Source organism: Rhipicephalus sanguineus, chromosome 5 (genome assembly GCF_013339695.2).
Source record: "Rhipicephalus sanguineus isolate Rsan-2018 chromosome 5, BIME_Rsan_1.4, whole genome shotgun sequence".
Lineage (NCBI taxonomy): Eukaryota > Metazoa > Arthropoda > Arachnida > Ixodida > Ixodidae > Rhipicephalus > Rhipicephalus sanguineus.
In genome coordinates, this window is record NC_051180.1 from 117,721,263 (window position 1) to 117,745,682 (window position 24,420).

A 24,420-nucleotide genomic window follows, 5' to 3' on the forward strand; every position below is an offset into this window, starting at 1 on the left:
ACTAATGACCTCAGTTTCTAGGTTTGTTGCCTCGGGAATCAATTGCTGCAAAACATTTTTTTGAATCCATTGGTTACGTGAGAGGTTACAGGATCTGTTGCGTGCTTTAAGTGCTTTTTCTATTTAGTCCAGACAATCACACAGGATGATGCATGGGGAGGGATGACACAGGGAAGAGAAGCTATGTCGGTGGACGTCGCGAACTTTAGCGCTCGTCGGGAAACACGTTCACTTACGTCTGGTGTGATTACGGTGCTTGCTAGCATTGCAACTGCGCAATTTTAGCACACTACCGAGCGCGGCTCCCCATGGAAAGACGGCAAGATCTCATCCAAATGCAGGTTTGGATGAGATCTTGCCAAAATGGAACTAGTGGTGGCGGCTCTGAAGAGAGTGAGGACGGAATTCTGTATTAAGAGGGCACTTGAGAAAGTGGCAATTTCGCATTCAGTTTGTGAATTCATCCTTACCATGCACGACTGTAAAATTTCTCAGCCATAGGTGAGCACAAAAAAAAAGTGGTTGAGCAAATCTTGGAGAGTTTGACTGAGCCAGGCTCGCTTGGACTCCCACCCTCCAATATATTACTCTCCCAGACTCGCTCACTCGCAGCTCGATCTGAGTCTGAGTGAGCCTGAGCAAGTCGACTCGTGAGTGCGTTAGCCTACAATAGCTTTTTTGATCATGGTGTTGAGGCTCTCATGATCGGCGCTCTCCGTGGTGCCTTTTGACCTCGTACCTACCAATAAGAGTTATCAGTGGTAGTAATTCAGTAAGGAAATTTTTATGAATGACTCGACTCTCACAAGATATTTTTATCAAGAACTTTACATGAAAGAGTTTGCAGGGGAAACTCAAGGCACCCCCACCTCCATAACTCGCACCTTTGATGAATAAATATTGAGGTGGCATATGAATGCATGTACGTTGAAATATGTGGAAGTAGACGTTGGTATAAACGTAAGGCGGGAACATAAGGCTCATACAAGTAGTAATGCTGAAGTTCAGTAGATAGGACCATAAATTGGCAAAAAAAAAAAAGTGGACCTCACTCAGACACTCTCAAGACGTATATTTCGCGCTTAGCGCTCGCTCTGACTTGCTCGCCAAAATATTACTCACCCGGACTCACTTAGACTCGCCCGATCTGAGTTAGTGAGCCAGAGTGAGTCGACCCATGAGTGGCCATCTGGATAGGATGGATGGTGTAACAGCGAGAGACTTGGGTCACCTATTTCTTTTTACCACAAGCATGGCATTGTCAATGTCCACTTGCGAGTTTCGAGAGATTGACAAGGTCACGTTAAATCTGGCCATGGATACCAGAGATACATTTACCAGGTTTGTTTAGATGGCTCCGTACTCTTTTTCTACTTAGTTTCCATGTTCGAAACATGGCATTTTTATTCTTCCGACATCTGTAACTGTCTGACAGTCATTTACACTGCCTGCTACTGGAGTAAAAATCGTTGCCTTTGGATAGCGATTTTCCTCTCAAGGTGCCAACTTTGCCAATGTGTTCTGGCAAGAACCTCATTAAAACAGTGTTCTGAATGTGCTAAAGATTTGGTAAAATTTACAGTTGGAAATTAACTGCAATTCTTGTTCAATTTTACCATATTTTTAGCACATTCAGAACCCTGTTTTGTAGGGATGTGCGAATATTCGAACATTTTTCGAAGAGTGTTTGCGATTCAATATATATTCGAAAATATAATAAATCGGCGTGCAGCATGCTTGGTCTTGCGCGTTTTCGGGCGCCGACGTGCGAAGCTGCTTCCACCGGTGCTCCAAGCGTGCTGACCGCTGCCGATGTGTCAAGTGCCCATCCACGATTCAGAGGAGCCAGCGGGCGATGCGATTCATTGCTTGCAACGAAGCACGTTGCAGCTGCTTCACTTTCGCAAAAAAGCCGCAACTAGTGTGAGTTAGGCCTAGCCACGACTTCGAGCAGTAAGCTCGGTCGCGTTGTGCGTGGCCGCGGTGCCCAAAGTTTCAAAGTACGTCATGCTCGATCATGAGTTCAAAGAGTCATCCAGCAATGGTCTTTGTCACGAGGTCAGAAGTGCTGGCAAGCAGAACCTCTAACTGTGGGTCTCCCGAGTCGGTTCGAGACGCGCATCTGCAATGTGCACGACGAGCGCGGCGCACTATCGTAATCTGATTGAGGTTCCGCTTGCCGCTGCCAAACTAAAGCGTAATTATATTCTAAGTGATTGTCGACCCATGAAAACAGAACGAGCGAACATATCACTAAATAGCGCGATTGTTGACAACTGTAACCTTGCGTCGCGCAAGCAGCAGACGACGCACTTCGGAGCGAGCAACGACCTCCAGACTAACTTTAAACATTTGCTTTTTGTACGCTTGTTTCTGAATGGAGGACCAAGCTGAAGCAGGAAATTTGAAGACTGAGGAATACTCTTTCCAATGAGCCCAAAATGGCGGCGCCCGGTTGCGCCATTGCGGAGCTATAATTTTTTAGAATATAATTTAGAATATGCTTAGGAACCCTGTGCAACATTTTTTTCTGTAATTTCCCTTTGAAGTATTTGAAAAATATGAATTCGCTTCGCACTCAAAATTTTGCTATTTGCACAGCTCTACTGTTTTGAGGTTCTAGCAAAAAACAAAAAAAAAAGCATGGCAATGCTGGCACATTCAGAGGAAAATTGCTATTTAAAGGCATGATTTTTACTCCAGTATACTCGTCGCAATTACAGTTTAGTTTTTTTGTCGCTATTCACACTAGTAATGCTTAAAGAAACGTCGTGAGCAACGTCATTTTGGGTTCTCCTGTTTTCCAGCCTGAAACAACACATTGCTGAGATGAAAGAGATGATTAAGCAGTCCAACAGAGACATGGAGTCACTCAAGGCTCAGACACAAGAGCAGACTTGGCAGCTCACTGCCACCACACAGGAACGAGACAGGCTGGAGAGTGAGGTAAGGTTTTGGCAAAACCCACTTCATCGTATTACTCTGCACTGAAAAGACAATGTACTTAAGAGTTCAACAAGCTCATTTTTTTTTCCTGCTCCAGAATGCGTTAAGGCTATATAACCTCCAAAAACAACTAAACTCAAACCTCGTTATAACAGTGTCATCTGCCATGAAAATAACTTCGTTATATCCGAAAATTCGTTATAAACGTTTATTTGTAATACTGTATACATAACACTATTATTAATTTACTTCGTTATAACCGATAATTCGTTATATCCATGTTCGTTATATCGAGGTTGAGTCTACAGTATAATCTCGTTAAATTTACTGAGTGTACTGTGTGTGTGTGTCTTGCATGTCCCCTTCTCCTTACATTTTGCAAAATTGCCCGCAAGTTGCTGTGCAACTTCATCAGCATAAATAAGCTGCACCCCTATCTTCGACCTTGCCTCTTCGACTGTGCCCGAACTTCTCCAGCATAACTTCACAAGATTTGTACTTCGTATTTATAGCCACATCATCACTGTGACAGAATTGAAACACTATTCGTTAAAACTTCTCTTGCTGATTGTCATAAATTCACTCGTTTCTTTCACTGAGTACTTGCAATCCTAAATTTAGTGGCACCATTACAGCTCCATCCTACCTTCTTTTCTTTTTTCTGTATTGATCACGTCTGGAGTGTTTTAATAATGTTCACAAGACATTCATATCTCTTACTACAAGGGCTTCTCAGGCGTGGAGTCTCCTTTCCAGACCGAACGCCTTGACTGTTAATCATGTGGACTAAAGGATTACCAAAACTTGTGCGCTTATTTTCATGAGTCTATTAATGTCTGCATGGTACCAAAAAAAAAAAGAAAAGTGCTTTCACTTAAAGGCGTAGCAACAAAAGCAATAAGTGCTTAGCGTTGTGCTCAAGCTCCTTTCATAGCGCTCTAACAACGTTGAGACATGACTTGGTGTGGCAGATGTTGGACATCGACATGGTAGGGTCAGCACGCAGGTGCTGTAAGGGTGGTAGTGGTGTTACAGATATTGCACCTCGACGGTGCACAAGATGAGGCTGACAGAAAACTGTCTGCATTTGTCAGTGCTGAATGGAAAATTGCAAAGCTTTAGTTCAACATTTACACGCTGGTCTGCTTAGACTAGTGTATGCATCAGTGTGGTATGCACGTGGTCAGAAGGAGTGTGTGCGTGTGCGCGCAACCAAACCCAGAGCACTACCCTGGCCTTGTTACTTCTGCAGCAAAGTGCACTGTGCCGCTCTACAGACTTCGCCCTCCAATTTATAAGCGTGCGTTACACATTGTGTTGATGATGCGGCAGCATTATGGCGGCAACAGTGCGACTTACTCTGAGTGTTTATATCTCGCTCATGTTCCTCAACTGGTCTGTGCAGCTTGCTGCCATGAAGCAGGAACGAGACAGGCTGGCACAAGAGGTAAGCGCCTTTGACCGGACTTGCTTTTTCACCATGGTGTTCCTTTTCAACCTTTTAATGGGTGGTGTTCAATATACCTTCAGCTTGCTATATTTGCATGACAAGGCCATTGGAAGCTATATGTTGCAGTCTCGCAGAAGCTTCAAAAAAAGCATTTTTTTTTTTAAATACAGTAGACTCTCACTAAACGGAAATCTCTTAGACGAAACTGCTGCTTAAACGGAACAACTGCATCTAACAAGATTGGTTTCATACTTGGATTCTGCACCCTTGTTCATCTCTCAGTAAACGGAACTCCTGTTAAACGGAATACATTTTCCTGGTCCCTTCAGGTTCCGTTTACTGAGAGTCTACTGTATAGTGGTACGATTCATTGCTGCAAAAATTCACCTATATGGCCATGGGAAGAACCTCTCCCAACTGAGCACTTTTGCAAACATTGCTATATGCAAATATATTATTTTTAGAGAATATTCGCAATTATGTCTTGTGGAAAACTCACATCTGTAGACTCCTACAATGTATGCTGAAATTTTGCCTGTTAGAGGGTTGGAAGGCCGCCTAAGCAGTACGTTTGAACTTGTAATACATTGTAAATGCTGTAATTGCGAGGTGCCATTAGAAAATTCTGGCCTATTTGATGCCTTAGTGCACATAGCAGCTTCAGGGCTGTGCAACACACTTGGCGCACAGCCAAACTAGAGTGTTCTATGTTTCATTCCATCCGGATAGGGCTTCAGTCCAGCCTATACTCAACACCACTTTCTTGTGCTGCAGAAGCGGTCGCTCAATGCGCAGCTGAGTTACTGCGACGCCAAACTCCGGCAGCGCGCAAAGGAAGCGGACAAGACAACGGGCATAGTGGCGAATCAGTCGCTCTATTCAACGCCGAGCCTGGAGACAGTCTGGTCCCAACGCCAACTCTCGAGAAGGAACTCTCGAAGCTCCGTCACTTCCAATGACTTCAAAGGTACTTGTCCTGATCTATTGTTCAATGTGGCATTGTGCTAGTGCTCGGCAGTGTTTGATTCCAAGCTGTGCCGAGTATCGGTATATAGAACTTTTTGTGATCCCCCTTCAGATTCGATATATCCGGGTTCGGCCGCAATACGCAAAGGTACTCGAGCGCTTACCCCAACTGTTCCTGGAGACCCCCATACTGCATGTTTCTTAATAGCCTGACTGGTGTGGCTTTCCAATATTGAAACCCCATCATTCTATTCTTGTTTTTGCTCTATAAACGTACTGTCTAGCATAATGACAAAATGTAGTACAAATGCACCATTTAAGGGGGGACACTGCTCTTAAAACTTTTTTCCCATTTCTTGATCGATTTTGATGATACTTGGTGAGTTTATGTATATTTGTGCGCTGATTTCAAATATGCAATTACTTTTCTAATATAACCAGTAGTTCCTAAAAGACAAGATATTTCATGTGCCTCTTGGGGAGGCAGGTTTTTTTTTCAACAAAGAGAGTTACAAAGTAAATCAGTGTATCACAATAACCTGTAATCAGAACTGAGTGCAACAAAACAAAAATAGATGTTCTAAGCCCATTAGAACAAAAGTTACAATATGTTGAACATTCATGAGTGCGTCAATTTCAAGCCGCGATTTCCTTCGCGAATGTTCAACATACCATAACTTTTGTTCTAATGGGCTTAGAACATCAGTTTTTGTTTCATTGCACTCAGTTCGGATTACAGGTGATATGCTGATTGACTTTGTAACTCTCTCTGTTAAAAAAAAAAATCTTCCTCCCCAAAGGGCACATGAAATATATTGTATTTTAAAAACTGCCAGTTATACTCGAAAAATAATTGCATATGTGAAATTAGCACACAAATAACATAAGCTCACCAAGTATCATCAAAATCGATCAAGAAATCGATCAAGAAATGAGAAAAAAATTTTAAGAGCAGTGTCCCCCCTTAACTAAAGCAAAACTATGTGCACTTTGCCAAAAACTCAACGCATATGAATTTTTCTATTGTTTGTTGCTCACTGCACACATATGTTAACCACTAGATTGCTGTGGCAGGTAGTGGTGCTTGACTGCTGACCTGAAGGCCGTGGGGATAGATTCCCAGCCGCAGTGGCCGCATTTTGGAGGTGAAATGCTTAGAGGCCCGTGTACTCAAATTTAGGTGCACGTTAAAGAACCCCTGGTGGTCAAAATTTCCGAAGCCTTCCACTACAGCATCCCTCATAACCATATCGTGGTTTTGGGACGTAAAACCCCAATAATGATAACATGCATACTTGTTTCAACTGCAGGTAGAAAGATTATACTGCTTGTATTAATACTATGGCTGTCAATTCCATGTCGCTATTATTGTTCACTTTATGGGATATCTAATGTGTTAGCTTGAACAGAAGGCCATGAAAATTGGTTCGTGCTTCAGTAGGAAATCGTGAAATGTCACTTGTCTTTCATGTAGTGTAGTATTAACTTGAATATTTGGCAGTGTGAATTTTTTTGTCCCTTAATAAGAAACCTCACGTGGGCTGTTTTATTTCAATGCAAATTTTTCAATGCGAAAAGTTTCCATAGTGGCATTTGAAAATCTCAGGTGTCCTAGGCATTGTTTAGTGGCAGACAAGAATGTGTAATACAGGGTAGTCCGTGTTAAAAGTTCCCTAGAGATAGGAAAAATTAGTGGAGCTGTGTACAAGCAGTTGATCAGTGAAGGTGGTCAAGGGCACAATCAGAGCAAAACCTCAAAGCCTCTGATATCTGTATACAGAGACCAACACTCATTAACGCACAAGAAGTTCATAGGCAATATAGATGTGTAGGCATTCTGTTTAAGTAAATGTTTTCAGGGAAAGCCTTTTTAAGTTTCGTAGATGTTGCGAGAGAAGTGTCTGTTGATAGCATGAACATTCTCTGTTTTTCTCTTCCAGTCCCACACTCAAAAGGCAACCTCAGACGGTAAGCCTGACATGTTTTTCGTTGATGGGAACGCGTTTTTAATGGACGCACGGTGTTATTGCCCTAGCCGTTCACATTGTGAAATCCTTTGTTTCTCGCGCTTCATTTTTTTTTCAAAGTAAATGCTAAGTGGAAAAGTAGGTTCAGCTATATTGGTAAACTATCATTCAGCAATAGTACCAGAAAATTGTTTGCACTAGAAGCTTGGCAAGTCACAAGAGATGCAAGAACCCAATGGGTGTGGTGATGGTGCCTTCAAAATCCCACAGGGTGCCTGCTCAAGCCTAGTCAGTCTCTTTATTGGTAAATATGGACAGGCATGGTACATATTGTTGAGGTATAGAAAGTACACCGCTGTTCGTGTTGCGCGTGCAATCGAATTGAAATTGGTGATAACATTCGAAAGCTTTGGATATTTTAAGTCCCAATTCGGCAATAACTTCTTTTAAGTGTTCGCTCATTGAAAACAAGAAGTCGCCAGAAAAACAAACAGGCACGTAGGTTGTTGTTCTAAAACAGCCAAGGACTGAACTTGGCATATTTGAAGAATTTTCTTTAAGCCACAGCAGCTGAAATGCAAAAAAAGAAAAGAAAAAAAGACTGAAAAAATGGTAAGAAAGCTTTTGAAAGATGTGGTACAACATATTCCAAACTGAATTAATGTTCCGCTGTAGCATCCAGCCGTAATCAGTCGTGGTAGTGGCTTAGCAGTTACTGTCTCGATGCTAAACTCTACAACACGGGTTTGATTCCCGGCCATGGCAGCCACGTTTTGATGGGAGTGAGATGCAAGAACAGCCATGTGCTTAAGTTTAGATGCACTTTAACGAACACCAGATGGTCGAAATTGGTATGGTCCCCCCCACTGCAGCGTGCTTCATAAATGTATAGCAGTTTTAACACCTAAAACCCAAGCAATTATTACTTTTAGTGTCCAGACATGCAGCTGTTGCAATGCTCGGCTTGTAATTGTGAAGTGGTAAAAAAGAATAGGTTTCTAAACACGATCATTTAGTCAATTTAATGAACACCAAGCCACCATAGATAGTGCGAGGTCTGTCGTGCTTAGGAAGGTCAATTAATATCCATTCATTCTTGTCAATCCGACCGCAGGATAAGAAGCGAGGATGCGGTGTCCCATTGTTATTTTGAGTTAACCAAAATTGTGTGTTTGAATTTCATTTGTCTATGGTTTTCTGTGTTCCTTCAACTAAACAGAAAAACCTGCATTATTTTGTTTTCTTTCACTGATCTTCACAGGGAGAGCAATATTTCGTCGAGGTCTGGGAAGATGACGCAGGCAGCAGCTCTTGATTCGAGCATATTTTCTGGCAAGTTCCTCATAAATTTATGCATTCTCTGTTTGATTGCTGTGATTCTCAGATTCTTTTGTCTTGAGGTCTTTCCTACTGGTTACTTGCTGTGACAGTTCTGTGCTCCACAGCAGAATGCACAGGCTTCCCTGTATGGGACCTCCTAACCCAAAAAGGCCGAGCACTTTCCTACGTCATAAAAAAAAAAATCTAGTTTATTGTCATGGAAAGCACGCTTATGCAAAAAGGATGACACGATTCAAAAGTAAAAATCGATTTGCTGGCACTCTACAGCTGAAATTTTGCTCTATAGTATCGGAAATGCTGCGATAATTTTTACACTTAATCCTCCATAGTGTTTGTACACTTTGTAGCTGTACGTAATTCTTTACTGATAAAGAATTACTTGCGCCCTAGCAGATGCTGTCAAAATCCACGACATCACAGCAAGTTGGCACGGAACACTCAATGAGGCATCACCACTTCTTTCCTTTTTGTGCGTTTTCTCTTTTGCTGCAAGGGCATTTTTGTAGGAAGAGTGGTGTATTTGATATCGCAAAAGAGTGATTTACTAATACGGGATAGTTTTTCTCTCTAGTGCCTCATGGTTTTTGGGATTTTAAACTCCAACAATTAGTTCTCTTTAGTGCCCCTCACAATTAAGGGTGTGCGAATATTAGAAAATTTAAGGGCACTATATGTCCCATGCATTTTTGACCAGGTTGGGGCACAGTTTTCTCGGTAACTAAAAAGGGTATCCACTTATTACATATCAATGAATCAATCCGTTTCAGTTTTTATTGTGTATTATACATATAATGGCCGGTTATTATACAGGTAATACCCCAGAGTCCATTCAAGGGCTGTTGCAGAGGTCCCGTTTAACAGTAGTACTGAGCTACACAGCAAAAAAGTACATATAAGCACAAAGAAGTAAAATTAATACATATATAAATATTATTCCCATTTGTTTGTATTTATAAGTACAAATATTGCAATAGCTTTCTTAAACTGTAACAAAACTTTTTTTTTCGTTGTCTTAGCTACTCTTGCAAGTTATGCTGACGATTGCAAACAAACTGTTTATATAAATGAAATGACGTGGATGATGCGATGGTACAAGGTAAAGTGTTCCAGAGTTCTTCAGCAGTATAAGAAAATGAATGTGATCCGTAGTTAGTCCTTATATGGGGTATGCATAATGGTGTAGTTAAAGTAGAATGTAAGGAATATGTGGACTTTTGTGTCAATTATCATGTTTTACTACTTGTCTACAAACTAACATTAACTTATCAAACTGTTATGGATTGTATGTTTTGTAATCTATAAGCATTTGAAACTGGGTTTGTTTTTTAGTATAAAAAGAAGGGCACGTAGTGTTGTGTTCTGTGCTACTTTGAGGGGTTTCAGCATTGTCGGTTAGGTCAATCCATAAATTGCTATAGCATATGTGATGTGTGAATGTACGAAAAAACATAATGTTAACATTGTCATTAATGGAAAAATGTAGCATAGCCTATAAAGAAAAGGCATTTTTCGGTAAATGTTAACATGCGTGTGCCATGAAAGATGTGCGTCCAAGTACACAGAGAAATTTTGTATTACAAACCCTTTCTAGTGCTGCGTTATTGATTTCAAGGTGATTACTTGAAGTAAAGCGAGTGCGAGATCACATATCATTTCCTTCCAAAATTTGCGCTGTTTTAACTGAGCCAGGTTCATAAAAATCTGTTACTGTTACGGCGAATTTTTTACCACTAGGACATGCATTTTAACTTTATGCACTTCACAGTTCGTGTTACAAATTTTGAAAGATGCAAATATTTTCAATCTTGGTTTAGTAGACGTATCCACTTGTGCAGAATGCAAGAAAAAATAATCGCCTGGTTAGCTTGATATACATAGGAAATAATGTTAAATAAATAATAAAAACATAGTTTTGAGTTAGCTTGAAGTAAGAAAGCTGCTAAAGCAAGCATCTTTTGGCACAAACTCCGTTCAACTATTTTATTCAGTAGCTACAAGCTTGAAGTCATCTTTTTTTTTTACTTCAGAGTCTGTTGCCTTGCTTCTTTTGTGAGCTGTCATGCAGCTCTCTCTGCATTCTATGGTCGATTGTGGTCAACTTTCAGCAAAATCGCCAGGATTCAATCCTAAGGATTTCAGAATTTCGGCAGGTGTGATACTCTTATCATTAGACGAAAGAACAGCATCCATTGTCGCAATCGTTAAAACTCTGAAGCCTAAACAAAGACAGCAAAGACTCGGCAGCACAATTTTAATGAACTCAACTCCTCAACAGCACAGTTTTCAACTGCAATTCTAATTGCATCACAATGGGCAGAGCATACCCGCTCTTTGAGAATTGCTAGCAGGTTGATGTTGAAAAGGTTCAGAGGTTCGACGATGAACAGCTTGCTGGTTCAGTGTTCAGCACCTCTTGTATTCGCATTTACAAGAGAACTGTATTGGTTGCTGCGAAATTTATGCTTGCTGAAGACCTTCTTTACCCTCAGGATCTAAAATTATCGACACACAAGGTGTAATGAAGCTAGGAGCCAAGTGTTCAGATGTGCTCTGAAGCGCAAATGGGAATAAGAAGGCACACAGTGTGTTCGGATTTCCTTAGCTGCAAAATCTGGTATGCAAACGTTACCAACGATTTCTTATATGCAGCAGACACCAGACAAGCATTTTCGCTTTCGAACAAGTTTTTTAGAAAAGTGTACTGTAAGCGCGGAGCGCATACGAGGGGCTTGTCCTGGGGTGCGTGTTCACTCGCTACCTACTTTCAGGAAAAAACTGGTTTTAAGCCACAAGACTTTCTAAGAAAAGCACGGATATGGAAAATATGCACAAATGGATACACTTCCCAAATTACAAAGAAATAAAGTGATTAAAAAAATATGTTGGCTTATTCTATAGCCTTAAATAACCAAACGAATAGCATCCTTATTCAGTTTGGTGCTTGTATTGAGTAGCACATATTCAAAAGTCTGTTGATGGTGACAAAGCATCACCTTGAATACTGTAGTCACTGCTGTATTTCAACACAGTTGCAAAATATCTCTCTAGTCACTGGTGTGCACGAACTTCTCATTTTGCATAAATGCGGTATTTTATTTGTCAGGTAAAGGGTAATTTTAATGTTCTTTTTTTTTTAGTTCAGATTATTTGTTTGAAATGCCCGCAGGTCGCGGGATCGAATTCTGGCGGCGGCGGCTGCATTTTCGATGGAGGCGAGAATGTTTGAGGCCCGTGTAGTACTTAGATTTAGGTGCACGTTAAAGAACCCCAGGTGGTCAAAATTTCTGGAGCCCTCCACTACGGCGTCTCTCATAATCATATCGTGGTTTTGGGACGTTAAACCTCGGATATTATTATTGTTTGAAATGGGCGATTCTAGGATGGCTGAAGGATTTTGAAGATGGCTGACTAATTATTGAACTATTCGAATAACATTCTACTTGTATTTGATCCGGTATCACGGCTATTCAAATCTGTTTTAAAATTCACTATTTGCATGCCCACACTTAAAATGATTGCTGCCGTATTAAGAGTTTGTCTATCTTGAATGTACGCAGAGAGCCGCTTCTCCTGCGATGAAGAGCAGGACGTGTTCTCCGAGACTACACTGGCAGACTTTGGCAACCTGCCAGACGATCCGATGGGGCGGTACAGCGAGCTGTACCGGCGGAATTCAATGCTGCCTCAGCACCTGAAGTCAGTGTACCCCGTCGAGACCCAGCAGTGCCCCATTCCTGCAACGCCGTTGAGGGGAGACTCCACGTTCCCTTTTCCGGAGGCCTCTGGCTCATCCGCTGTTACTGCCACTCCTACTGCGCCGAGCCACCCACCTCAGCAGTCTACCTCTACCGAAGACACCAGCAAACGGAAGAGGGATGTGCGCTCCAGCAGCAGTGATGACGGCAGTGGCAAATCGTCATTCTGGGTGAGTTCTGGCCAGCCCCTTTACCCCCTATCACGATGGCTAGATGTCTGACTAGGCCTAGCTTCTTCGGCACTGTGGCAAAAGGCGATGCCCGCAGGCCAGTGCTAGCAGCAGCTTGGAGTTCCGACGCCAACCACTTTACCAAGATTGTCTTCTTTTCTATCTTTGTTCTCGAGGTTCAACATTTTTTAAGATTACCATTGTGCATAAAATTTCTTTTAATGGGTGAGACTGCATGCTGAGCAGCAAATAGCATTTCTTTTTGTTTACATATGTTTTTTTTTCTCTCGTACTAGTGTCAGTTTTACAAAAATTTACAAGGCACAATATCTAAAATAGCTGTACACACGAAGCCATAATTTTCTGAATTACAGGCTACACTAACAGCTTTTCATTCATGTAGGCACTGGATGCTCAAACTGAATAGCACTCTTTCACAGAACTGGTATCCTATTAATGCATGAAAAGTATAGGAGACTGTAAAAGGTTTTTGGCCAAGTGTGGCAGTACAATGCATCTGACTCGGCGAACCGCTGGTGCAGCTTAGCTAGCAGGTAAGGCGTCGCGCTGCTAAGCTCCAGGACATTGGCTCTAGTCCAGGCCACTACAACCTCATTTCAATGGTACGGAAATAAAAGAACCTTAGATTTACGTGCACATCAATGAACCCCACATAGTCAAAAGTAATCTTATTGATGTTTTGGCACGTTCAACCCCAACGTTTGATTCACTCAAGGGGGGACACTGCTCTTAAATTTCTTTTTTTATTTCTTGATCGATTTTCATGAAATTCCCCAAGTTTATATATAGTATTTGCGTGCCGATTTCAAATATGGAATTATTTTTCTGTGTTAATGTGTAGCTTTTAAAATACAAAGTATTTGATGCACCTTCTGGGGAGCAAGATTTTTTTCTAAACTGAGGGAGTTACGAAGTAAATCAGCATATCACAATAATCTGGAATCGGAACTGAGTGCAGTGCAACAAAAATGGATGTTGTAAACCCATTTGAAGAAAAGTTACTGTGTGTTGAACATTCGCCAGTGAGTCAATTTCAAGCTGGGATTTCATTTGCGAATGTTCAACATACCGTAACCTTTGTTCTAATAGGCTTAGAACATCCATTTTTGTTGCACTGCACTAAGTTCCGATTCCAAATTATTGTGATATGCCAATTTACTTTGTAACTGACTCAGTTTAGGAACAATCTTGCTCCCCAGAAGGAACATGAAATACTTTGTATTTTAAAAGCTACATATTATAATAGAAAAATAATTGCATACTTGAAATAAGCACACAAATTATGTTACATAAACTCGGGGAGTTTCATCAAAATCAATAAAAAAATAAGTTTTTTTTTGAAGTGCCATGTCTCCCTTTAAGTAATTGGCCGCACAGCGGTTACACTGTACTCCATCTCACCACTCCCATTGAGCACTACCAAAGCTATGGGGTGTAAGCAAGCCACATGCTTGCGCAGCAAAATATAGTTCCAACAATAATTACCTTACAATTCGCAGGGTTAAGATATTTGCGGTTGTTTAGCACGTGTTGCATCACATCAATGCACGATATGTTTATTCTTCATCGCATTTACGTCGTATTTCTTGTACTGTTGTATCGGTAACCGCCGGTAACTCTGGTTACAAATCAACATGGCAGCACCCATGCACACGCAACTGCCCGCTTCGATCCGAAGTTGCGCTTGTTACTTGCCCACAGCGCTGACAGGAACAAGTGAATGGTGAAATGAGCCATCACTTTGTGCTATCTCGCGATGAAAAAGCATCAGGTACGTTTTGTCGTTACTGGCGAGATCAGACATTTGTTTATCCATGCCTGCTAAGCCTGTCGTGCCGAGCATTTGATAACAGTTCATGAAAATAGCGCAATATAGTCGCTAAAACATTGCTGTTGAAACGTCGGGAAATGAATCTAGAGCAGATACAAGCATCAATTTGGAACTTACGGGCCACACAGTGCACGACGACGTGATAAATTCGAGGCAGACGGCACCAGCATCGATGGGTGCAGCCATGTTCTCTTTTTTTGCCGTCTGCTCGCTTTACGCGGGTGCGCAGACTCCATGGGGATGCTTAGCAGACAACGCGGCGCGGATGAATACATCGCAAGGGATTTTCGCCCTTCCTATTGTCTAAGGGGCACTGTAGCTTTCACAGTGCTGAAGGGAACTTCTGAGATGGAGTAAAGTGTTCGATGTTCTTGTATAGCTTCCTATGTCGAAGGGTGTTGTTCTGAATGTGCTGCACTCTTGCTTTCGCTCACCGTAGATTTGATTCTCAACCCCAACTGCACTCTTTCTTTTGCTGGTCATAGATTACATTCTGAGTAAGTATTTCCTCTTGGTAGGTGTTCTCGTTGTCTGTGCACTAACCCTTATCCGTGGCCAAGTTATAATGGTTGTGAGGAGTCATGTGACAGTCAAGTGTCATCTTTGTCTCTTGGTATGGGGCATATGTGTATTTCAAGCACAAGTAGGTTGCACAACTGCGCTGCCTTAGCACCTTCAGTACAGCTGCACTCCTTTGTTTCTTATAACGTTATTTCTTTAATGCTTGTGTGCTTGCTTATAGCAGATTTTAGAGCTAGGGGAAAGACCTCCCAACTTGCGCACCTCGAGGCACGTGACTCTCTTCTTCTTTTGCCCTGCAGTGTACAGTACGGGTATGCACCACAGGTGATTGACAGTTTCTCTACCTAGGAACAGCGAGAACAGATATTGGTAATTTAAATGTGAGAGCGTTCAGAAAAACGGACATCGGCGGCATTGGCCCGACGATTGCAAATAATAAAAACTAGGATGCCAGCAGGAATCGAACCCAAGCATTCTGCGTGGCAGTCTGGTATTCTACCAAAGAGTTACGCCAGGTCTAGAAACTGCTTTGGAAAAACTCCCTATACAGGCATAATGTTGGTACAACGTCAATTGTAGTTGTGTTGCGGGCTATCTAATTTTATAACAAAGCAATAAGTACTACATAAGTACTACTACGATACAGGCATCGTGACAGGTTAACGTCATGTGGTTCCAGTGTTGGCTCCGCTTTTATAGCAGTCTAATAAACATTTGTATTCCTATGATTCAGCAAGCTATATTCAAGCGTTGCTCGACCCCGGAGGAATACGCTAACGAAAGCTACGTACAATATTCACATCATCGGATCGTACAGTGCACTTCGTTTCGACAATACTGGTGTATGTGCTCTAATGCAAATGCTGACATTACGTCAGACCATAAGTTGCCCATTAAACGCCAGCGTTGTAGACATGCCTGGTAAGCCCACAATGTGCACATAACTACTACACTTGCAAAAACACGTCTGTCCACCTTGTAATGCTTGGCTCAAAGCCAAAAAATGTAGCATAGAACTACTTGCTGACTGCTTCACATGAGACAGGTTCCCACAAAATGTGGGATCTGCCGAATTTACTTTTTTTTAGCTGGTATTGAGGTTGCCTCTCAGGTTCTGTTAACGATCACATTTTGGCATGCAGAGCCCCAAGTAGTACATTTTTTTTTGTGTGCTTAAGTGCTTGTTCGCATGCTCTCTTGCTCAATTGTATGATCGTGTGTGCGCTCAATTCATAATTACATTGTCTATGTGTGTGGCATGCTGTTGCATGTCTACATTGTTGGGTAGTCATGCACATTGTCTAAAAGGGTCCCTAAACAACCTCACAGTCCAAAATTTGGGAAGGGGAGATAACTGCGCACTTGTACGATGTGAACATGCTGCCGCAAGAATTTTGCAAACAGGTGCTGTAATACGGGGGTTACACGGTGTCGAACATAGTTTCATACAATAACCTAGAGAGAAAACTGGCGCCGCGATCGTTCAACCACCATGGTAATGAGGGAAGTACAGGCTTTGGACTGGATTGCATTAGCTAGCGAACTGTTTGGATCTTTTTCTATAGTTCGTTTCGTTTTTTGCGAGGCGTGGACACTGGGGTACGTTGCAAAGCACTCAAGCAGTGCCTTTGTTGTTCAAAGAGGCTGAAGACCGCCAAGTCTCTTGGTTTGCTGCGACATTGCAGCTTTACAGGTTGCATTTGACAGTTTTAGCAAAGTGCCGTGCACGCTCCACTGTGCATAGAGTTCACGTTTTTCGATAAGCGCTACTTGTCAACACTCTTTCAAATCGACTGCAAAACGACGGCGAAGCTAAGTAGACGCACCGTCACGCTCCTCTGACTTGACTTCACAACAAAACGAGGGGCAGACCACGTGTACAGACGTACCTGGCATTGCAGCAGACGATACGTTAAGTTTTTCTCATCTAATACACTACTGTTATTTCAATAAATAGATAATGTGCACTTTCGAGGGAAAAACAACCGTGTTTTTTTTTCAAGTGTTGTAAAAAAAATTCATTGTATCGTGATGCCAAATATGGAACACAGTTGTAGAGCAATGCATACCCTGGTGGTTGAATTTGTCCAGGTTTCACTTCTGTCTTACTGTCACGCAAACTTTTTAGATGCGAAGTATCTTAAGGCGGAGCTCTATCCAGTGGTGGTGGTGGTGGTGTACGGCGTGACCACCCTTACTGCGCATGCGCATACCCTCTCCACACACCTCCTCTCCCCTTCCCCTCTACACTTTCCCCTTCCACTTTCCCTCTCCCCTTCCCCTCTCCACTTTCCCTCTCCCCTCCCCCTTTCCACTCTTCCTCTGAAACGCGGGCTAGACATGCTGAAATTCTCTCCTGCGCAACGCCGTGATGAGCTCGAGCGCATGCGCGTTAGAGCACTGCACGGGCCGGATTTTACAGCCCGGGCCCGGCCCGGGCCCGCTTTATGAAGCCCGAGCCCAGCCCGGGCCCGTGGTCCCAAGCGCAGGCCCGGCCCGGGCCCGGGCGTACATGACCGAACCCAGCCCGAGCCCGGCCCGGGCCCGTGGTTCCAAGCCCTGGCCCGGCCCGGGCCCGGGCTTACTTGACCGTACCCAGCCCGAGCCCGGCCCGGGCCCGTCGTTCCAAGCCCGGGCCCGGCCTGGGCCCGGGCGTCCATTACTAATCTAATCCAGGGCGCGCTTGTTCATGACCAGGCCCGACCCGGGCCGTTAGAGGATATTAGTTGTTGATGATGATTATTAATGATGCCGTGCGCTTTGTAGCAGGCGATCGGACGGAAAATCCGGTGTGTACATGCATCGAAATGTTGCCCGCGGTGGTAGCTCAGCGGTTAAGCTGTTTCGCTGTTAAGTCCTAGGACGCAGGTGCGATTCCCGCGGCCACGGCGGCCGCAATTTGATGGGGGCGAAATGCAAGAACACCTGTGTATACACTTATCTTTAGGTGCACGTTAGAGAACTCGAGGTGGTCGAAATTGATCCGGTGCCACTACTGCGTGCCTGGTAATCATAACGGGGTTTTAGCACATAATACCAAGGAATATAAATGAAATGTACCGTATGTGCCAACCTCGAATAAAATGACCGAAATTTTTATTCCTCCCATGGGAACAACCGTGATCTGGCCCATTGTTAGTGCTGTTAATATATATATATATATATATATATATATATATATATATATATATATATATATATGGGATCTGTCGTGTTTATAAGGAAACCCACCACAATATACTCGTTACTTTGACAAAGTCTGGTCCAGCAGACGAAACGTTAGTGAAAATATACAGTGCCAATCTATATCTATACTGGTGAAACAAAAGTAGCACTTCAACTGTTTTTCTATTTTTATTGCTAAGCTTTACTAAGAGCCAGCTCTTTGCACGTGTCACTTCAGCTTGGTACAGTATACGTTAGACCATGCAATGCATAACATTCCCGTGTGCTCGGAGGCCCGACTTACGCCTTTTAATGAGCGGGTCCGAGTCCGGCCCGGCCTGCAGCCTCAAGCCCGGGCCCGGCTCAGGCCCGCTTCTTCAAGCCCGGGCCCGGCCCGGGCCCGCACTTTCAAGCCCGAGCCCAGCCCGGGCCCGCCGGAAAACGCTTCGGAAAACGCTCCGGAAAACGCTTTCAAGCCCGAAAGCCCGGGCCCGGCCCGGCCCGCGGGCCGGGCCGGGCCCGTGCAGTGCTCTAATGCGCGTCCCCTCCCCTTCTCTCTCCTCTTCTACGCTGCCCCCCTCTCGCCCGCCTGTCGACCGCGTTCTCCGCTCGCCCTGTGAGAATTAACGGCCAGGCTAGATGGAAGATACGACGCGCGTAGCGTCCCTCGCGTTCCACGACGCGAGGTCGGTAGCATGCCCAACGAACGCCAACGGAACGCGATCGTGCAAGTGCTCCGGCTTCGCATCGCCTCATGGTCCCCTTTAGCGGGAGATGGTGTAATTTTTTGCATCAAGTTTTATGTACAAAAGAGTGAAGCAAGTTATTAATGGGAAATAACTTTATATCACTTTGTTTTACACTCTGCAAACAAGCGTAGCGAATCTCGAAAACGAAAGCCATTCGAAGCCTGTACTTCCCATCATTCCCATGGTGGTTGACGCGCCGCTCAAGGAGCCCGCATAGACACTAGCGCCAGATTCCCCTCTAGGCACTATAGTAAGAAAGTCTACGGTGTAGAACAACTCTCCTCGGCTGGTTTCGCTTTCTCGCTCAGCCTTCCCCCTTCTTGGCAGCGAAGAGGGGTAGGTGTAGCCCTTTGATGCGGCTACGCAGGCTTTAACGTAACGCGTTGGTAATCGGCGCATAGCTGGTGACCGAGCAAGGCTTCCTCTAAGTGTTGCTCGTGTTGGAGTAGTGCAGTGAGGAAGTGCAAGGCATTGGCGAGGTAAATGAATATGTCAGGGTGCATGCGCTCTTCCCTAACGGTGAAGTCACGAGGCTCCTCTTGATCTCGGAGGCTTTTTTTTCTGGAGATACCACTTATCCCTGTAGTATAGGCTCTACCAAAATGACAGAGGGCAGCGCAGGAAAATGTGGGCTGCGCGCCCAAAATGTACGACAAAATGGCGCCTTGGCCCTGTGGTGATGCGAAGGACCAATCGACGAAGTCGGTGCTACATATTGTTACCCATGGGCAAGATCACGTCGCTGCACCCGCGAAATGGACTGGCCAGGTGCAGGGGAGGGGCGTGGAAATTGTTTTTTTTTTTTCGAAGAGAGCGTCTGCGTGGCGCACAGCACTGCGATATTCACAAAATGTGATCTCCGCTGCCTTCTGCACGAATTAGCGAGCTTGTTTGGGAGGAGTTAAAAAAAAAGAAAGCCGGAGCCTGTTTAGTGGCCCTTTAACAAAAAATGTGGCTGATCCCTTTGTCATTGGAATCGGTCTTAACACTAAAGTGAAACGTGTCTTCACAAAAGTAGTGCTTATTGTGTGTGTAGTGACATATGAGAGTTTGTACAATGTCTATTTGTGTGCGGCAGCTATAGCACCGTTTGATGTGGATGCACAGACGTTGACGCCTAGTGGCACATCTCCATCGCGACGACTAATGCCCATGATCAGGATTTCACCGTGGTGGTAGCTGAGGTTTTATTAATATAATAATATCTGGGGTCTAACGTCCCAAAACCACGATATGATTATGAGACGCTGTAGTGGAGGGCTCCGGAAATTTCGACCACCTGGGGTTCTTTTACGTGCACCTAAATCTAAGTACAGCGGGCCTCAAACATTTTCGCCCCCATCGAAAATGCAGCCGCCGCGGCAGGGATGGTAGCTGAGGTTTTTAACATATATCTGGACACAGCTTATCGTAAGCCCTGCGCAAAGATGGCATCAACAACCACATAATAAACACTGGTACTCGATATCCATTTCAAAGCGTCGTATTAAGGAGAGAAACGGCACGGTGTGCGCTCCCGAGTAATAGGGTAACTAACCTAAGCCTGTGCTCATGCGTACACTACCACAATGCGCTTCAGCAACACGGGAGACAGAGGTTCGTAGCTTGAGCCACGAACGCACGCAGGCATTCCACGACCCGCTGGCCTCTGTCTCTCTCCACCAAGGCCGCTGCCCGTCGATCGCTGCCTTTCTGCAGCGCTTATTGCAGCAGTTTTTATTAGTCGGTGCTATTGCACTCGATGCAATCGGCGGCGAAACACCGTTGGGCGCACGTGGAAGCTGCACTAATCCGACAACGAGCCGTCACATGCCAGCACGAAGCGAAAGGCAAAGAACGTAACCGCGTCTACGTACGACGACTCCCTGATGCTAGCGCGGCCTGTGTCCTTCGCTTTTCACCACGATATCACCATAGCATCCAAGATTGGGCTCCGGCGTGCAATCTCGGAGGCCGTGCTTTAACAGCGTCGCCGCCGAAGCGTTCTCTATCGGCGCTAGCAAGTGTCGTGCCGCATTATTTCCCCTTGCGACTCGCAGACGGCGGCACCGCCCGGCCAACGGAGACCGCTGCGCGAGAGAATGTGCGAAATACAAGGCGCATTTTTGGAGTGGCGTGTATCTGCCTTGGTATCTTAGTGTAGAGCACCGGGCGCTTATCGTCGCTGACCAAGAGGTCGTAGGTTCGATTCCCGGTGGGGGAACTTTTTCTTAGTTTTTTCTTTCTCATCTGTTAGCGTCAGTTTTATCAACGTCATATCCGTGACGGTAATACGTCACTCTAAGGTCTTGGTGGACGCCGGCATAAAACGCTTTCGTGTTAAAAAAACAAAAAGGCTATATCCAACCACACTACTGTTGCCACAGGTTCTGCAGAACTTGTGGATTGGTTTGTATTCACACAATACAATCAACAATTTCTGCGCAAGTGATGAGACTTCCAGTTACGCTTCAAGCAAGCAGTCGGCAAGCACTTTGTGCATAAAAATCTGCCGACCCTTTCTTAGGCTTCACCATTCATCTTCTTGGAACTTGTACGATCGTCCTAAAAGTCCTACCAAGCTATAGAAATTCCAGCTCTATTGGGTTTCGGCAAGAGGATCGAGTGAAATATTGCTTACTTGTACAAACTGCTTCCGCCGAGCAATGCTGTCATGCATGTATGCTGCGGCCACCAATGAACGTGCATTGTTCTTTCTGAAAGTCGCTTAGGGGCAGGAGCGATGTTTATGCTTACAAATGTAAGCAGCCGTAAAAAGTCTACGTAAATGAGTCTACTTTTTTACGGCTGCTTACAAATGTAACCGATGTTCTTCAATGACTTCCTTTTCGTGTCTTGATTTCTTTCTCTTTTTCAGTGAGTTTTGTCCAGGATATGTTTCATTTTCTTTTTCTAGGCAAACGTGGGAACTCCATCAAAGGGAACAAAACCCAAGTCAACCCGAACACCATCCAGCGTTAAGAAGTTCCTGAGAAGCAAATTTAAGCGATAACTTGCAACGTGTAAATAATTTGTATTGCCGGTGTCATTTTAAGCTGCCCTGCCTTCGCGACAAGCGACGCTGTACAGTCGCGAGATTTTTAACGCACAACAAAAAAGTGACGGATGTCTACTGCAGGACGCAGCAAGACAATCTTAAGCATACTCACGAGCTTAGGCCTGTAATGCCCAAACACAGTTGGAAAACTGAAGCTTGTTCACCTTATTTTTATTCAGTGCGAGTGAAAACATACTTGGTAGCGAAATTATTTAGCGATCGATATTTCCATTCCTCAACTGAAGCCACATTATTGGGCATGAAAATTCTCGTAACAAAACTGGTACTTCAGGCATTATGGCACTAGTTCATTACGTTTAAATCATTTTGATTGTGCAGTCTTTCATAGCCTTGCAGTCTGCCATTTACTTAACAGTCACGCATCTGAGCATTGAATTAAGTTAAGACCTCACAAACTTCTGTTTTGTGTAAATACTTATTATGCTGACAGTTTTTCAGTGTGCGACTTGCCTTGAAACGCTAGGTGCTACTTGTATAAAGTGATCTTTTAGTTTCTAATAAAACTTTTTAATTCGCACATGTATCTTGCCTGTGTATCATTTCTATAAAATCTAGTACAAATTGCATGTATATCCGTAACAATATAATTGTCCTTGCATGCGTATAGTTGAAATGGTTCAATAAAGTTCTTAAAACGTGTGTTGCTGCAATACTCTCCCTCTCTCTCTCGGCAAATCATTTGCTGCCTCATTGTACGTCAGTTGCACTAAACCGTACCTGCCAACTTCTACAATTTTAACCTAGTTTGAGATTTCGACTTTGCGAGAGCTCTTATTTACCTGTGAAAACGACCCCCAGGTGGTCAAAATTAGCGAGGTGTTGCCTATTGCAGCATACCTGGTAAAGATATGGTTTCGTCACATAAAACTGCAGTTTTTGCCCAGTTTCCAGCTGTTCTTTTTTTCAATTGCTTGAGATTATTCAAGGAAGTTTCCGCAGAAGCAGCAATATTTGCAACAGAAAAAAAAAAGTCAGTTTCTCCTCAAGGGCGAAGCAATGAATGCGATAGCAAGAAATTGGAATGTCACGGGAAGAACGGCAAGCAGCTAGAAACTTGCTGCGCGCTGCTCGAGCAAAAAGGACGCACGAAAATAACGCACAGGTATGCATAGGACGAGCGCGAACTGTCACTGTTGTTACTTCAACTAACCCCTACTGTGACTCTTCTAGCTAGCAGATCACTCCTTTCGCAAACGCGGCCGTTGCAGCGAGCAAAGTGACCTTCGTGTGGTGTATAAATACAGCGCAGACTTTGAGGTGAAAGCACGAGACGTACAAAACTCCCACCCAAGAGATAATCTGCCGAGCACGGTCGACCACGCCCTGTATGTCAAAGTACAAGTCGAAGGCGCACATCCCAACTCCGGCGAAACACTACAAATTTCCAGATTTGTTTCGTTTCATAGGTATTTACCTTAAAGGGACACTAAAGGCAAATATTAAGTCGACGTTGATTGTTGAAATAACGGTCCAGAAACCTCGTAGTGCTACTTTTATGCCAAGGAAGTGCTTATTTTGAAATAAAGTCACGTTTTAGTGGTCCGCATCGCGTTAGCGCACTTCAAATCACCCGCCTGAAAGCGTTCTTTCGCACGTCACGTTGCCGTGCCCGACGTTGCCCGCCTTTACTGCGCGGCGGCGTGCACTGGCGGCGTGCACCATTCGGGCATCAGACATCACATGCATGCGGTATTTTGTCGAACTTTCTATCAGAGCGACTTTCACGAGCGTGCAAAACACGCGGCAGTACGCGATACCGAAACTACCACTGAGACGCGACCGCGTGAGCGAAGCAGGGCGCCGGACGAAGCGCAGTTCGGCGAAAACGGAACGTTTGAACCACGCGCGCCGTTTCCCATGGCAACGCCCAAGAGGTTCTTTTTTCCATGAATCAAACAGAAACGAACAAGCAGCATTTTATTACGTCTCTTGATGCACGGAAGATTCGTGTTTTATTGCATGCTGGTTTGATTACTACTGATTAATTGTATTCAGACTCTCCCACATCATCGGGATCACTTACAAAATGTCCCACTCGTGGCGCTCATCGTGTGATACATTTAGCTTAATTTCTCGGTAAGTAGGGCACTGCTGTTGATAATAGTGCCGTTTTACACGTTGTCATACATTGAGCTTTCACTCTGACATAAATTGTTATTTGCCTTTAGTGTCCCTTTAAGCATCCTGCCGCCCGGTTCTTGGCCCATGCCCCTCTGAGGGTGAGCGCCATCAGGAAGAGGACATCGTCATCACTACACAGTTTTAGAATTGGGGACCCAAGAAATTTGCGAGCCGCCAGGACGCATACGCAGAACGCAAGCCACTCGCGGACTCTTGCGCTCGCGTTTTTCCAAGACCCTGCAGCGCCTTCCTTTGGGCGGCAGAGCGCGCGACCTCAAGAGAAGAAAATAAAAACGGCGCTTGGCAGTGGCACGTGAAGCCACGGCTCGCGTTCCCTGCGGGCGTCGATTCCGGTCAT

At 44.2% G+C, this 24,420-nt stretch overlaps 1 protein-coding gene across 1 annotated transcript in view; it reads left to right on the forward strand.

Annotated features, from left to right (window-relative positions):
• LOC119394197 (myosin heavy chain, skeletal muscle) overlaps window positions 1-22,460 on the forward strand; it is a 68,508-nt gene extending 46,048 nt beyond the window's left edge. The window contains exons 13-19 of the mRNA XM_049416021.1: window positions 2,808-2,946; window positions 4,352-4,393; window positions 5,171-5,363; window positions 7,303-7,330; window positions 8,591-8,665; window positions 12,232-12,595; window positions 21,780-22,460. Of these exons, the coding sequence (XP_049271978.1) occupies window positions 2,808-2,946; window positions 4,352-4,393; window positions 5,171-5,363; window positions 7,303-7,330; window positions 8,591-8,665; window positions 12,232-12,595; window positions 21,780-21,875 (937 nt within the window). The 3' untranslated portion in view covers window positions 21,876-22,460. The remainder of the gene's footprint in view (window positions 1-2,807; window positions 2,947-4,351; window positions 4,394-5,170; window positions 5,364-7,302; window positions 7,331-8,590; window positions 8,666-12,231; window positions 12,596-21,779) is intronic.
• Window positions 22,461-24,420: the final 1,960 nt, after the last annotated feature.